Source organism: Mastigoproctus giganteus, chromosome 12 (genome assembly GCF_048544385.1).
Source record: "Mastigoproctus giganteus isolate SK-2022 chromosome 12, ASM4854438v1, whole genome shotgun sequence".
Classification (NCBI taxonomy): Eukaryota; Metazoa; Arthropoda; class Arachnida; order Uropygi; family Thelyphonidae; genus Mastigoproctus; species Mastigoproctus giganteus.
The window spans coordinates 161,532,566-161,550,537 of record NC_143586.1 but is presented as its reverse complement, the minus strand read 5'-3'; the positions used below and the strand labels follow the sequence as shown (position 1 = coordinate 161,550,537).

The 17,972-nt window shown below is 35.1% G+C and overlaps 1 protein-coding gene across 3 annotated transcripts in view; it reads left to right on the top strand.

Annotated features, from left to right (window-relative positions):
- Eaat1 (Excitatory amino acid transporter 1) overlaps window positions 1–17,972 on the top strand; it is a 155,334-nt gene that overhangs the window by 123,442 nt on the left and 13,920 nt on the right. For all 3 annotated transcript variants that reach the window (XM_090386727.1, XM_090386728.1, XM_090386729.1), the window contains exons 6-8: window positions 124–357; window positions 3,978–4,172; window positions 13,419–13,553. In XM_090386727.1, the coding sequence (XP_090242853.1) occupies window positions 124–357; window positions 3,978–4,172; window positions 13,419–13,553 (564 nt within the window). The remainder of the gene's footprint in view (window positions 1–123; window positions 358–3,977; window positions 4,173–13,418; window positions 13,554–17,972) is intronic.

Below are 17,972 nucleotides of genomic sequence, written 5' to 3'. Positions count from 1 at the left end.
TTGTAAATTAGTCATCTTTCAACTTTTTTTTAATCAGACATGTAACATGACACTGCTTTGATTTGTAAATTGACTCCTAATTTATCAAAATAAGTTGTTTTTATGTGGCTGTGTTTCTTATAGGCTATCTCCGGTTGGTGTTCTCTTTCTGGTAGCTGCTAAGATTATGGAGATGGAGGACTTTTCAGTTGTTGCTGGACAGCTTGGTTTTTACACAATAACTGTACTAGTGGGACTCTTTTTACATGGCCTGATCACTCTTCCTCTACTTTATTTCATCTTTGTTCGTTCACAGCCATTTATTTTCATTTATCGGATGCTACAAGCAATTACAACTGCATTTGGTACATCATCCAGGTACATATATTTGTATTTTATACTTACTAACTTAAGTTAGTTTTATAGTTTGACTTAGTGGAAATTATTTGACAAATGTTGGAGCAGGAATGAATGCTTTGTGTTTACCAAATGACAAAGGTAAAGAGAATGAAACTTTTATTTTCCCTCAGTGCTTGGTCAGCAATGTTCCTTTACCTGCAATAGCAAAATGTTTACAGGTAAATGAAGATCAGGGGTGCTCAGTGAGAAGCATAATATTCTGCAAGGCAACAAAAATCTCAAGTTATGAGTAGAATACTAAGTAGTGAATTCTCATTTGGATGAAATGTGAATGTATTCCACTAACTGGCTGTTTTTTAAGAAATGAAGAAATGTAACATAACAAAACACTTAATTTTATGTTGCAGAATGATTGGAAGCAGCCAGTTTAAACAGCTGCTGAGCAGGGATGTTCACACAGGCATTTGAAGACACTACTTTCAAATGTCTGTAATGAAGAGGTCTTCCAATAGCAAATGTGGTTTTGTTTTGGTAATTTATACATATACAGGTCTGTAACATAAAATTAACTTCATAATGCCTAATCATACTCTTATGCTATTAGTAAATGCAAATCACCACAGTGATAATTTGGTTATATTGACCACCGGCAAATGTGTGAAACATGTAAAAGAGCTTCGATGGAAATTAAATTCTTGTAGAACTTTGAAGTTTTTTTAACAACAGCTTGAGGAGATATCGTACAGGGGAACAACAGTTAAAAAGTTAATTATCCTTTTATACCATTGGTTAAAATCTTACCACATTGTACTCAATTTTCACATGCAAAACAGCTCCTTTCAAAATTTAAGTCATGCGAGCATAATATTCTGAAAGGGAGGGTAAGAATTCACATAATTTCTGCTAAATCTTTTAAATCCAATGGATTTAATTTGCTGTGCCATCAGATACATGCAATAACATGCCTTTGCATATACCGCTGATCCTACTATAATATCTTATGCATTATAGTAACATTTGATAGTATTCAGTGGCCAGTATCACCGGCTGCTATGTGGGAATGTCTGAACAGCCATTTGAAGAAATGAAGGGCCTCTATGGTAAATAATTGTTCTTATAAAAAGTTTGAGGACTGTCTTGGCCTTTCATGTGTTTTTACAGCCAACAGGATTTAAACTCTGTTTAATACCACCACTTTGCTTATTGGAGGCTTGAAGTAGTGAAACCCATGTTTAGTCTCTAGAGCAAAGTTTCCAGCATCCCCCTCCCCATACTTCTCCTTCAACCCATGCACGGTACTAAGTACTATAGGTTTTGTTACCTTTCGTGTTTGGGGTTTTCATAAAAAAAAAATGAAAAAAAAAACCATGTAATGGTCTTAACCAGTGCTCTTTTTGTAAAAAAAAAATAGGTGCCGGTACTCTTTCTTTGCTATCAGAAAAAATTGAAAATTAAAAGGATATGAAAAGTACTAGGAAAAATTTTCCTGATATTGTTACTTTAGTAGTCATTTTTTTTTTTAAGATGAGAACAAATTAAGTGTATTAACACAGTTTATTAAGCATAAATTTATTATTCAAGTATATAAAAAAGTAAAATAAGTAAAATAATAACATAAGTAAAAATAATTTCATAATAGTTTTTGTAGAATATTCCAAATTTTTATCAAGTTCTCATATAGGGTGTCAGATGAGAACTTTGAGTGAAGAGCCATTTTTGATCTAATTAAAAAAAAGAGAATCTGAAGAGCCTCAGTTCAAGCTGGGAGGGGAGAGTTGTTTAAGAAATATAGTGGGAAGGTGTTTATTTATATATATATATATATATTTTTTTTTTTTTTTTTTTTTGAAATATTATTTATTAATACTGAAAAAACATAACAAACATCCAATTAGGTACAAATTAATGTGCCTTTTGCTGATTAACTTCTTGAGCAAGTGTCTTCCAACATCGTGTGAGTATGTCATAATTAAACATGCTCGCATTGTTCAGATGTTGGTTTCTTGACTTTATTTTTAATATAGTTCATGTTCAAAAATATTTGCTTTCAGAAATACATCAAACCAAAAACAGAAGTCCAAACGCAAATATTTTCAAATTTATATATGGGTCCAGTAAGCTACTCCATGCTTCAAACACAATTTGGTCTGCATTTTAAAGTCATCTTTCGCCATCCATTTGTGTAGAATTGCAAGGGCAGCCTTTTGCTTCTCCAAATCCTCAATTTCAGTTTTAAGGCATTTTTAGTCTTGCACTCCACATCCTTGATTTTTAAGTCCTTTAATTCCTTTTGAAATTGTGCTTCATGTGAGCTGTAAAGTTAGAGCCACAGTTATATGTTAAAAAAGCTGCATGCAGCTCGCGAGGTGCAGGTTGCCAACTTCTTTTCTTCCTCTTTGTGTCAGTTACTGAACGAAGTTTCCGAAGCAGCCACGAATCGACATATTGCTGGATCGAAGCAGGTCAGCAGTGGGCCTACAATTTAAGAAACAGTAGTGAAGAAACTGTTTTTGTCATCAACAAAGCACTAGTTGGGCTGGCGATCAGATTCATTTGTGAAAATCCTTGTTCACATTCACTCAATGAAATTGGTATCGTACTCAGAGCATTCATCAAATGCTTAAAATTCTTCTGAAATCTTCTTATCCATGAATTGCATCTGTCATTTAACTGTAACCTAATTGACAATTTTCTAACTTCATACGAATTTTTTCTTTTTTTTTTTTTTTGAAACTGTCCAAAATGTCGGTGTCATCCGGATATTCAGGTACTGTGACCATGTAAACAGAGAAGGAAATTTTATGGAAAAATGTGGATAATGCACTTCTGCAGATGTTATTTGTCGGGGTAAAAGAAAATCACTTTTCTAATTCTCAAATGGGGCACTTACGGTTGATTCACAAAGGTGCCCAACCTACGGCCCGCGAGGAAGGTGAACTAAAACAGCATTTTAAATTTTGTTAATCATCAAAAAAATTCTCATTAAATGTTTTGTTCAGTAAATGTAATTGTATATTGTACTTAACCATATTTTTGAATATTTCAATTTTACTTTTACATGCACCCAAGATATGGAAAATGTAACTGCATTTTCCATATCTGCATTACAGTAAAGTAATAATAATTTCTTGTTAAGTCTTTCCTTTTTGTCCTTCTCCTTACATTTCTCTGCACCTGGTATAGCACAATGGAATAAACACTGCCTTAGCCTTGCTAGCAAAATTTCTGTATATTATTGTCATGACTGAGTTTTCTTGGCAGCCTGTCTCCTCAGAACTTCCTGCCTGCATAATTATCTCTAGGTCTTTCATATTTCACTATCCTGAGTGTAGTACTACATAGTTGGTATGTTGAGCCAGTATTACTGCTGCCCATATGCAGGATCTGCATTTGTTAATGTTAAACTTCAATTGTCATTTCTCATGTGCTTAATTCTAAATCTTGTTGGATATGAATTTAGATGGTGTTTTTATTATTTTATACTAAATGAGAATAATAGCTCATAAGTGAATATAAACAGTACATGCAACAATTTTTGCAATAAATTGTTGATTAATTATACCTTTTACAAGTTCTGTGCTATGTTTACTGAGAGAGCTCATTATTTTATAAACAAACTGATCACTTTTGTTTTTCAGTTCAGCTACACTTCCTGTGACTATTACTTGCTTAGAAGACAAAAATGGAATTGACCCTAGAGTATCTAGATTTTGCCTACCTATTGGTGCAACAATCAATATGGATGGTACAGCTTTGTATGAAGCTGTGGCAGCAATATTTATTGCTCAGGTTAGAAGGATGCCACTTGATGCTGGAAAAATTATAGCTATAAGGTAAGGATTGCAGTTTTAAGGTATTAAAAATTTTTTTTTTTAGTTTTGTATGTTTTTGTGTGTGTGTGAAGTTGCTTTCAAGCCTTTATTTATTATCCATAAACATAGTCCATAAGTAAATATTATTTCTAAATTTATGTTTAATAAATATAGGCTTAAACAATTTTCCATTTACATTAAAATATGCACATTGGTGGCTTAAGGATTGCTTAATAGATAGTCTTATAAATTAAAGCTTTGTCTGTATACATCAATCTCAAATATTGAAGGTAATTTTGAATATATCCACTTAAAGTGGATGCTGCCATCTCTTTATTTCCAAGTACAGCAAAATTTAAAATCATGCACACTTGGGGATTGAGAAGGGTTGGATTTTAGACTGTATACCTAGTGGTTGAGCAGCTTTGGAGAAGCATATTTCATTGAATATTAATCACTAACAACTGCAAACTGCACTTATTTATGTCTAACTATTTATTAATGTACTATAGAGAAATAACAAATATCAAGTTATTTCTGTAGCCTGAAGCTATAGTTTCGGGTAACTATAGCAGACAGAAAACAGGCAGGATCCTAAAGTCACTCACTACTCCCATAATGTAGTATGGAGTGGGAAGGCAAGTAACTGACTGAGCAGCCTCTTCCATTTTTCCCTGCTTTGATTGTGCACTTGCTGAGTTCTATAGTAGTTATAATAGTGGCAAAAAACCCTTAATTGCATGGAATTAATTTGATTGTGTAAGTTAGTAAGTTGCTATTTATGAAAGACTTATGTAGCATGCATTTTTCCCAGCTGTATTCGCACAGAGCATTTTCTATCTTTCTTCTCAGCCATTTTAAAATGATATCAAATTGCAAATTATAGTTATGTGGATGGTTGTACAGCAGATTGGGCTAAGTTATGAATAAGAATGAAAATAGAGAAATTTATAATTATAATATAGCTAAAGCTATGTGACCTCAGAGAAATTATAAAATGTTTGCAGGACTGTCTTATCCTTTCATCTGTTTAGGCCAGCAGGATTTAAACTGCATAGTTAATGCAGTTTAAATGTAGAGTTGCTAGAAAGAGTACAAAGCAGGGCAACAAGATTGGTAAGGGGAACAGAGGGGGTGCTCTTACCAAGAAAGGCTTAACTTCTGCAAATTGCAGCACCTGGAGAATAGGTGCCTGCAAGGTGATCTGATTGAGGTGTATAAGGCCTTGAATGGGTTGAGCAAGCTGAATGCTGATGGGATTCTTCCTCTTGCTCAGACTAAGAACCTGAGGGGGCACAGTTTCAAATTGAGGAAAGATAGTTGTAGAATAGATGCGCGAAAATTTGCCTTTAGTCAGCGGCTAATTGATTGGTGGAAGAGGCTTCCATCTTTTGTTGTGGAAGCTAATAGCCTAAATAAATTTAAGGCTGAGCTGGACAGGAATTTGGAACGAATGGAGGGGTGAAATGGGAGCATTGTGTTTTTTTTTGCTGATGCTGCATAAGCTTGCTTGCTTTCTTGCATCATATGCTAATGCTAAAATCCTGCATGTGAGAATTAATTTGTGTTTCTGTGAGAATTAGTCTTAATTCTCACAGCAAAACAAACTTAACTTTGTAACAAGTTGCCCTGGTATTGCACTACTTTCAAACAGGTGGCTTTGCCAAAAAATTAATTTCTCCTTTATTTAAAAGGTCTAACTGGTGCTTCATGAGATAATAGGTAGTCTATTATCATATACCAACATACAGAAAAACAAACAGCTTTAACTGTATTACAACTTTGAAAACCCCAAGTTGTATACCTCACGCAGCTCACATAAACAACTTTAACCGTTTTGTCCATTGATTATCATTAAACACTAACACCTGCTGATATCAGTTTGTCTTGCTATAGAAGTCTCTTTTCATAAATAATGCAATGGTCTTAATTTTTAATACCATTGCATTATTTATGCAGTTTAAATCCTACTGGCTATAAAATCAGGTGAAACGATAAGACAGTCCTGCAAGCATCTTATAAAGAGAGAAATGTCTTTTTTTTTTTGCATGGATTTTTAAAAGCAAGTGCAATTGTTGATACAAGTGCCAGATTGCTTTCTTCATATTGTAAAATGTGCTGGATTTTAGAGTTTACTGTAATATTATAATTTATAATAAATGGCAGCTTGAAAATGTTTAAAAAGCAGAGGAGGAAATTGTATTTGTTAGCATTGGTTATCCAATAATTGTCTGGAATTCAGATCTAGAAATCGATGAAATTAAATCAAATGATACGAAGAGTTGTAGAGGATGAAAATAGCTTTATTGCTTTAAAAAAACAGGGTAACAATAAAAAATTTTAATAATAGTAACAAAGATTTCTGATAATAATCAGTAAATTAATATTTAAAAGCATTTGTGTACAAAGTTTGTTTTTAAAAAGTTTGCAGGACATAAAGCAGAAAACTGGTGGTAAGCTGATTAAATAGTTCAATAAATGGTCATTAACTCTCTTCCACTTGTATGGCATTTGACAGACACTACCTTTTTTTTAATTTTTTTTTATTTTTTAAATTTGGAAATAATAATCCACCCATGTACCTTCAATGAAATGAGATGTGAACAGCTGACAAAAACAAACATTAGCATTTTCAAGTCCATGAAACTGTTAAAAGAACAAAAATATAAGCTAGCACATATGCAACTACAGTATTTTGTGCCAGTGTCACTTAATATTTTTTTTTCTCTCTCTGTGTTAATCTTGAACTGACAATTAGCATGCAATATAATTTGAGGCAAACTTGTAAAGACCTGCAGCACCATAGCTTAGGTTGCATGCATAGATAGAGAGAGAGAGACCAGCTATGGGGAATGCCAATGGTAGTAATATTATTTTTAGGTAAAGCTAATATTGCTGCAATTATTACCTCAATTGACATTTCCTTATTATTACTGCAATTATTACCTCAAGGAAGCCCTGGGGTTTTGCTGCACTGACCAAAACCCATTATTGACTTCCTTATGCAGATATACATCCAGCTTGCATTTCTCCAAGCTGTCAGCCTCAACCATTTCCCCAAGCTGTCAGCCTCAACCACCATAGAGGCAATTAATTCCAATAGTTAACCACTCCTCAATCAAATCTTGCCTAGGTGTCTAGTTTCCAAGCTCTACAGCCCATATATTTGAAGTCTTTCCTCATATAGATGCCCTTTTGTGATCTTACCAAGTGGTTAAGATCAGCAAAATTGTTGGATCATTTCAGGAAGCTCTTTTTTTTTTAGGTATGCCTTCCATATGTGGACACATTCCAAGTATAGTTTTACAATTGTATTTTTATGACCCATATTTCTACAAGCAAATGTTTTATATTTGATAAATCATTTCACTGTTTATAATAGAACACCATGGGGCCCCCCCTTGATGCTTGTCTACACTGCTCTGAGAACTTCATGTCCAACTTAACTTTTAAATCTTTCTTCCTCTACTTTTTTTTAATTCAACCTGACCAATGAATGAAAGTTATTTTGGCTGCTGTTCAAGTGTTAAGACCTTGCACTTTTTTTTCTTTAAAAGGTGGCTGCCAATTTTCTGACCATCCCTGAAGTCTAAGTTGTTCTGAAGAAGCTGTGCTTGGCAGGGATTATTTACTACACTACTGATCTTGACATTGTAAATCTTGACATCACATACTCTATCCCTTGTCAATGTCATTTAAGAAAATCAAAAATAAGAGTGGCTCCAGTACTGATACTCAGGGAACCCCACTTATGTTAGCCCAATCTGAAGAATACCATTAATTTACAACACTCTGCCTTTAAAGATTTTCCCCTGTGATTGCAACATGTTCCAATTTATACAGTAACCTCATGTGGGACTGAGTCAAATTTTTTACTGTAATCTAAGTAAACAATGTAAAAATTGTTTCCTACATCCAGCTCATGAGTGATTCTGTCAAACTAGCCAATCTGGTTAGTTAAACATGATTTTCCTTTTAGGTTATTTATTAGAACTTTTGAGCCCAAAGGCAAATAAGATTCCTGGAATTGATGGCATATATCCATTAATTTTTGAGGGTGGTGGCAAGAAAATGCTTTGAATCATTTGGTTAATTATGAGAGCATTGCTGGACTCAAGAGAGATTCTCTTGGATTGGAGAAGTTCCAGTGTATTGCCATTACATAAAGATGATTCTAATAGTGGAACAGGTAATTACTGACCTCTGTCTGACTCCAGAGGTAGGGAAAGTCATGGAGACAATGATTAAGATGCATTTATATTGGAATGGAATTCTTAAAGAAACACAGCTAATGATTTTCTGAAGGGAAAATTTGTTTAAAAAACCTGATTGTCACTCAAGAACATGTATTACCTACATCCATAGGTAATACATGTTCCACACATGCAAGGTTGTGAACTGGAACATGTTGGAATCTTAGGAAATTGGATGGCATGATTATGGCTGTAGGATAGGAGATAGAGGGCTGGGATTAATATGATTAAATCTAAGAAGTCTGGTTCCCTAAGGATATATTAGGACCACTGTTGTTTAACTTTGACAAAGGAATAGAGGAGCAATGCCAAAATTTCTGATATCAAGATAGGTAGTAATCAATACAAAACAGAACTTCTTCAGGATGACTTTTAGCATTTATAGGACTAAAATCTGAGTTTTACTGCATAAGAGGTTGTGTATACAAACATGCTTCAAACAAGGCAATATAAGAAATTTTTTTTTTTTTTTATGGTTAATGTTAATTCTCAGAAAAGGATTTCATCAACTTCTGGAATTGATTGTGATGGTACAACAGAAGCATAACTATTAGAATATTAAACAGTGTTTCTGTATCATACAGAAACACTATGTTTAAGACTTATCTTATTGAGAAACATATCTTTAATACAGTACTTTATGCATCTATTTTTTAAACATGTTTGAAATGGTGTGCAATTTATGTGAACATTTTTACTTAAAATTTTTAAAATAGGTATGTCATTTTTGATTAAGTACCTTTTAAAAATATATATCAGTATTTACTGTGATAGCCTCCAGCACATATTTACTCATTTCTTATTTGTTCTGTTTTATAAAGGTTCTTGAAAATTATGGAAACTTTTTTTTTTTAAAATATCATACCATCCTCCAAGTCCCAGTGGTGCCACCCTTTCACATTTTCTGTACTCTTTTTATGAAAGTCATGGAATGCTGCTTCTGATTGTAGCTTATGCAGCATCAACCAGAAGAAAAAAAACAAAAAAAACTTCCACTTCACCCCTCCGTTTGTTCAAAATACCTGTCCAGCTGAGCCTTAAATTTATTTAGGCTATCAACTTCCACAACAAGGGATGGAAGTCTGTTCAACCAACCAACTACCTGCTGGCTAAAGGCAAATTTCCGGACATCTATCCTACATCTGTCTTTCCTCAATTTGAATTTATGCCCTCTCAGGTGATCATTCTAAGCAAGAGGCTGAATCCCATCAGCATTGAGCATGCTCAAACCATTCAAGGCTTTATACACCTATCAGATCACCTTGCTGGTGCCTAGTCTCCAGACACTAATTTGCAAAACTTAAGCCTTTCTTCATAAGAGCAACCCTTTGTTCTGTTCACTAATCTTGTTTCCCTTCTCTGTACTTGCTCCAGCAGCTCTACATCCTTCTTGAAATGAGGCCTCCAGACCCGTATACAGTACTCAAGGTGTGGCCTGACCATTGCCTTATACAAGGAATAACCACCTCCTTATCCCTGCTAGAAAAATTCATGTATATCATTGATAAGACACCATGAGCTACTCTTGCAGCCCGTCCGCACTGCTCAGAAAACTTCATATCTGCCTACACAATTACCCCTAGGTCCTTTTCATTCTCTACCAGTCAGTGTAGTACCACAGAGTTGATACATTGCTCTGGGGTTGCTGTTTCCTATATGTAGTACTTTACATTTGTCAATGTTAAACTTCATTTGCCACCTCTCAACCCATCTGCTCAACCTTTCCAGATCCTGTTGCAGCAGCATAGTGTCAGTAGTGTCCTTAACAAACCTGCCAACTTTTGTATTATCTGCAAACTTGGACATTAAGCTTGATATACCATCATCAATATTATTTATAAATACAGAAAACAATGAACTCAACACTGAACCATGAGGGACTCCACCGATAACATTAGTCCACAATGACAAGTGTCCATTGATTACCACTCTGTCTTCTCCCCCTCAACCACCCCTTTATCCATAGCAGCAATTTGTCTCCAATGCCACACTGCTTCAATTTGTGCAGCAGTCTTCCATGTGCAACAGTATCAAAAGTCTTTCTAAGATCCACGTATATAATATCAAAGTTATTCCCCCCTGCATTCAGTTCTTTTGTGACTGCATCATAGTATCCAATCAAATTGGTCAGGCAAGACTTCCCCTTAACAAAACCATGCTGTGTCCGAGCTATAACTGAAGTCTTGTCTAAATGATCCTGCAGTGCTTCTTTAACTAGTGCCTCCATTAATTTTCCTAGAACAGAAGTTAAACTCACAAGTCTATAATTACTTGTATCAGCCTTTGATCCTCCTTTGTGAATTGGGGTCACATTTGCACATCTCCAGTCTGTGGGTACCTCCCCTGAGTCCAAGGAAGCTCTCATAATTATGGCTGAGGGTTTACTTACTTCCTCTGCTGCCTCCTTTAATACAACTGGATAGATCCCATCCACCCAGGGTGCCTTTCTTGTGTTTATCTTCAACAATTTCTCCTCCACTTTACTCTCAGTTATTACAAGATTCTCTAGCTTACTGCTAGAGTTGAATACACCTCTGGCTTTCCCCTCGCTAAATAACTCCTCATGTGTGAATGTCGATGCAAAATATTCATTTAGTTTGTTAGCTACCTGAGCAGGATCATCAACAGTTGACCCATCGATATCAAGTGGACCAATCTGATTCATCCCCTTCCTTCTAGAGTTTACATAAGTAAAGAACTCTTTGCTATTTTTCTTTGCATCCCTTGCCAAAGATTTCTCGTAATCTGCCTTCGCCTGCCTAACCTCCTTTTTAACTTGGTTACAGATCAACTTATATCTATCATAGGCTTCTGTGTCACATGTTAATTTATATGTATCCTAAGTATTTTTCTTCTCTGCCATATGTCTCATTAGTTCTGACATCCATTTAGGCCTAAACCTTGAACAATATTTCTTAGTTGGTATGTAAAGCCTAGTAGCTTCCAAGATAAGTTCTTTGAATGCTTCCCATTTTGAATTTGCTGTTGGTAACATCAGTTGGTCCCACTGTATAGAATTTAAATACTGTCTCAGACCATCGTAGCCACCTTTACAAAAGCAATAACCCTTCCCTTTACCCCTGATGGTAGTTTCCTCTTTGAGTAAATCCCACTTCAGCACACTGCCACCTAGTGGTTCCTGTATCTGCAGATTCTTAATGCATGAAGAATCACTACTGATAATCAAATCAAGAGTATTACTCCCTCTAGTTGCCTCCTACACATTCTGATGTAGAAAACAATCATCCAATAAATCCACAAAAGCCTTGCTAGTGTGTGTGTGACCAACCCACAAATTCCAGTCAATATCTGGGAAATTAAAATCTCCCATTATAAGACTCTGATTTACTGGCCTACTCTATTTCCCTGTACAGTTTCTTATTATACTCATCAGAGTCATTAGGCCTATAGCACACTCCTACTCTCAATTTTGATCTCCCAGTGCTTTTGTCACACCAAACTGACTCGACACTGCACTGTCCAGCGATGCCGACTGGATTCACTTCCTTGGATTTTATGCGCTTCTTAACTAATAGCATAACCCCTCCTCCCTTCCTATCCTGTCTATCCTTTCTGTAGACATTGTACTCCCCAAATTCCAGTTCTGCATTCCAAAGTTGAGTGTAGCTATGAAATATGAAAATATTTTGATCTATAAAGTTGATCAGTGGAATTCATTTCAATGCTAAGTGATGAGCACAGGCTCGCCGCAAGTGGGGAAGAGAGTTAAGCGTTGCTTACAGGTGGCAGTTCAAGAGGGTGCTGAAATTTTTTCAGTATTGTTTTCTGATTGGTTAACAGTATTCGGCTTGTCAGTATTCAACACTTAGGTTGGCAAACTTTATTTTGCTTACTGGCAGCACGTAGGAACACAGCGCTACTCAATGAGCATACAGAAAGAGCTAAAAAAAAAGTGCCTGTGTTGCTCAGGAATTCAACTTTCTCAAGTTGGCAATGTTCTGAAGAAACAATAGTCCAGAGGCCACACTGAACTGAAGAGCCATGTAAGCATAAAGCTACTGGCTGACAGCTTGATGCCTAGCTACCTCATCTTGTCATCAGTTTCTAGAAAATCCAAGATTGAAGCTGCAAGTTGCCACAGGGGAACCTTTAAGTGTTTCCATGACAGAGATCTGCCAACAAGCTGTTGATAACAATAACAAATATACACTGTTGATTGACATGGTGTTTGGTACATGTAACTTGGGCTGTAGTATTGTGAGTCATGCTACATACACTTTTGTTCTGTTGGATATGTTTGGGTCTGCTTGGAGAATGAGCATACCAACATTTACTACCTGAATGTGGTGTTACAACTGTGAAGTTGAGAAGAAACCCCTCCTCTGGTGAGGAGGATTTGTCAATATATGGTCTAATAATCATAGTGCATAGAGCCATGAATACTCCATTTTTTAGTGATGTTCTGTACAATTCTGTGATTGTTGCAGTTTTATGAAAGTGGACATCATGCCTTCTGGAATGACATTTACTTCATCCAAAGCATGGTTTGAAGAAAATAACATTGGAACATTAAGAATATTCCACGTTTTTGGCCATAGAGGCCCACTAAAGTGGCCATAGAGGCCCACCAAAACTTCTTGAATTAGGTAATATGGGCTTCTTTCTTATTGAAGCCTGTGAAAGATTTAAATCTTTCACAGGTTTCAATAAGAAAGGAGTGGAGCAAAACACGCAGATTTATGTCAGAAATTGTTGGGAATGCTTGTTGTCATGCATTGTGTGATAGATTTACAGCCATAAGGTCATTACAGCTAAAGATGGTAAAGCACACTACTGATTTTCTTCAGATAAATATATCTTTTGTTCATGACTACAAGCATAAACCTTGGCAGGATAGTAATCTATAGACATATTTATTAATTCGATTTTGTAATATTGCTTTTGTTTAATAACATTCAGAAATAGAATGCACCACCATTTTTTATAAAATGGTTACTTAACAGCCTTATAACAACATTTTTCTATATAATACAGCAAAACTTTTATTTTATAGTATCACATCAACAGCAGCAAGCATTGGAGCTGCTGGAATTCCACAGGCTGGACTTGTTACAATGGTTATGGTACTCAATGTCATTGGTCTGCCACCAGATGATGTTGCACTTATATTTGTTGTGGACTGGTTTTTGTAAGTAAAAGTGGATATACTTTATTTACAAATTGCTTTAAAATTAAAAGCAACTAATATAGACACTGCATAAATTGCTAAATGATCCACCTATTCAGAATGTGTTGTGTGTATTTTGTTAATAACCCTAATAAGAATTAAGGCAATGAAATTTTGCCAGTCTTCAGGAAGTGTCATTTTTAAATGAAACTAATTTAATTTGTTTTCTACTACTGTATAAATACGCCTTTTTAATATAAAATGAAATTTTACAAAATTATGACGTAACAAGAATATTTTAAGTAATCAAGGATAAAAAGTGCATTAACAAAAGGTCTTTACCAGAAAAATAATGTTTCTTAAGGGTGTAATCCCTGTATGCATGTTTTCAATTTTTATATGTTACTTCCGACAAGAACCTTAGCATTCAAATTATCGATTATTCAGATCCTGATTCAGATAATCATTTCATTGTTTGCATTTTTTTTATATTTCACACTGCATATCTTTTAAATAGGTTGGAATGATCAAAAGGCTGTCCCTTCCCCTTGAAAGTCTGATTGTTTATATTATATTCAAAATAATTATAACTCAGGAATCGAAATAATATGAAAACTGCAGAACTGTATTCAGTTTCTCCCTTGGTTGCTCTCTGATCCTTCTGCTGAAAGTTATCAATTAAAGCTTGGGTTATTATCACATTAGATTATGTGCAATCTATAGGTTAACCTATATTACTATTATCTCTTAAACAAATGACATTGGCAAAGGGCTAATCTGCAATTTAAATCCAAAGCACTCTTATTAGATGTAGCCTCTGAAAAAATATATTTGTATCTACTATGGGCAGTTTGTGCACATGAAATGCACATAAAGGTGTGTTTGTGTGTGCATGCCTGTTTGTGCAGTTGTATGTACATGGGCGTGTGTTTGTACCTGCACATGTGTGTATACAACATGTGTTTGCATATATGTGCATGTTTGTACATATATTATTATTAGCTATATGGTTCAAAAAAGCCTGAGGCTTTTGCTGCACTAGCCAAAAAAAAAAAAAAATTGAGAGAGGCGATTCTTAAATAGTACTGGAAATTTGAAAATTTTATATTATATTTTATAAAACTTTGAAAATTTCCAGTACTACTTAAATTTCAGTAATAAGACAAGCAGCAAGAGGAATAGGAAATCAAGAAATGTTGAACCTGTCATGAATGCATTTGAATGTTCTTCTCCACAGAAGTTAACAAAACAGTGTTTATGAAAACTGCAAATGAGTCAGTTGAGTGTTATTAGCATCTTAAAGGACAGAAACAGAAGCTTTACAATTCAATTTATAATTAATGAATGAGGAAAACAGTGATAAAAGAGAAACACATTTGCTAGACCATTTGGCATACATGATGCTGATAAATTATTTCCTAAAAAAAAACAGTAAAAGTTTATACGATTTGAGAATTATCAAACTTATATTCCTGAAAAATGTGAAGAAAACAATGAAAGTTTTATTCATAAAGTTTCAATAAATAATTTTAATGAAATTCAAGAAATAGAATCAGCTTATGAGGGCAGACCTAAAACTTAGAAGTTTAAAAGGTTAATTAAATCATCTAACATTCTTAGAAAATAAATATATTATTAAAAAAATAATAATAAATTCACTACAAATGAATATTAAAATTAATATACAGCAATATTGTCTCCTTATACATGTGTATAAGGAGACATATATTGCTGTATATTAATTTGCAGAGGTATAAACACATAGCCACAGATCTGTATACGCAAACAGAAACATGTATATACACTTATACTTAGATGTATATACATCTGTTAAACATGTACACATATACACACAATTGTGTGTGTATACATCTGAGTATGTGTATACATGTCTTTGTTTATGAATCTGTGCATGTTTGTCTGTGGATATATATATATACACAATTTGTAATGCAAAATTGTTTGTATATCCGTGATACATATTTTTGTGTGTGTGTGTATATATATATATCAGTCCATACATCTGTGTGAATATATGCAGGTGTTTTTATATATGACATGTGTACACTTACATACACGTTATGTGTGTATATACACACATCTGCATTGAGCCTGCTCAAGCCATTCAAGGTGTTACACACCTCAATCAGATCATCATATACATGTATACATAATTGTGCTGTGTGTATACACTTGCTTCTGTATATATGTCTGTGCCTAATACACTTGTCTCTGCTCATATATACATGTTTGTATACACTTGGCTCTTTGTCTATCTTCATCTATATATGTGTGTGCGTATATACACACTTGTCTGTGTATACATACATATCTCTGTGTGCAAGTGTATACACTTGTCCCTCTATGTGTGTACACTTGTGTCCCTGTATATATACAGTTGTCTGTGTGTATACACACAGTTAAGGTGCCTCTGTAGCCAGGTGGGAAGGAGCAGCAGTGTGTAGCACACACTTCGTGATTAGACGGGGGTTCAAGCCCGTCACCACCAAATACGGAGGATGCAGAAAGGTCAGGGAATGACCACTGCATATTCCCAGAGCAATATGGCCTTAGTTGCTAATGCTCCTAAAAACCAAATAACATAAGATAACACACAGCTAGTCTAAATATTTTAGACTAACTGTGTGTTATGTTATAATTTAGTATAGTAAATTTGACAAATGTCTTCAATTTCTTGTGTTTATATATGCCTGTGTTTATACATGTGTGTACAGTTGTGGGTATATATCTGTGTTTGTGTATGTGGTTGGTGTGTGTGTGTGTGTGTGTGTGTGTATATATATACACACACGCACGCACATTAGTATGACCTATACAGTATATGTTTGTATGTATACGTGTTTATACAAGTCTGTATACATTTGTATCTATACATATGTGTACATTTCTTTGTATATACATGTATGTTTGTGTGCATAAATTTGTGTAATATATGCCTGTGTTTATCCGTGTGTGTACATTTGTGTGCACACACACAAACTGTGTGTGTACATCTATACATGTGTCCGAGTGGGCAGGAGCGGGAGTGCAGTAGCACACGCTCTTTGAGTAGACCGGGGTTCAAGCCCCTGACTGCTGAATACGGTCGATCTGCCAACCCGCACTGGACCAGCGTGGCAGATTATGGTCCATTTCCCTCAGCATGAATTGTTGAGGAAGCTTCCACCCTGCAGTGGGTTGATAATGGCTGCACTTTACTTTTTTTTTTTATAATCCATATGTATACATGTGTGTGCATGCAACTACATCTCTGTATGTTTGTATGTATACATATGTGTACATTTCTTTGTATATACATGTATGTGTGCATAAATTTGTGTAATATATGCCTGTGTTTATCCATGTGTGTACAGTTGTGGGTGTGTGTACACACACAAAACTGTGTGTGTACACATTGTTTTGTGTGTGTGTACACACAAGTCTCTGTGTGTACACACAAGTCTGTGTGCACACACAAGTCTGTGTGCACACAAATTGTTTTGTGTGCACACACAAGTCTGTGTGCACACAAATTGTTTTGTGTGCACACACAAGTCTGTGTGTGCACACAAATTGTTTTGTGTGCACACACAAGTCTGTGTGTGCACACACAAGTCTGTGTGTGCACACACAAGTCTGTGTGTGCACACACAAGTCTGTGTGTGCACACACAAGTCTGTGTGTGCACACACAAGTCTGTGTGTGCACACACAAGTCTGTGTGTGCACACACAAGTCTGTGTGTGCACACACAAGTCTGTGTGTGCACACACAAGTCTGTGTGTGCACACACAAGTCTGTGTGTGCACACACAAGTCTGTGTGTGAATGTATACCTATTTATGCATGTCTATATACATATACCCATGTCTACTTTTATATATAAATACACATTAGTATGAGCATATGTATATACCTGTTCATAAATGTATGTATACATTTCTTTGTATGTACTTGTGTGTTACACAAGAGTGTGTATATATACACATGTGCATTTGTATTTTTGTGTGTATATCTGTGCATATACATCTGTGTATATTTTTTGTGTATGTTTGCTTGTTTACACTTGTGCATATATGTGTGTGTGTGTGTATATATACACACACACATCTGTGTGCATACATCCGTGTGTATGTTTGCTTGTGTATGTTCGTGTGCATGTGTCTGTCTGGGCATGTATGTTTGTGTGTATACATCTGTGTTTGTTGGGTATACATCTGTGTTTGTGTATTTTTTTAACTGTGTGCATGTGTGCACGACTGTGTGATAACATATACACGACTGTACATGTGTTTCTGTATACACATACATGCATGTGTACACACAGATGTTTACACATGCAGATGTACACACTTTTCTATGCACGTATATCCAGATGTGTACACAGACAAACATGCATATGTTTGTGTACACAACTGTGTGTATGCATCTGTGTGCATGTT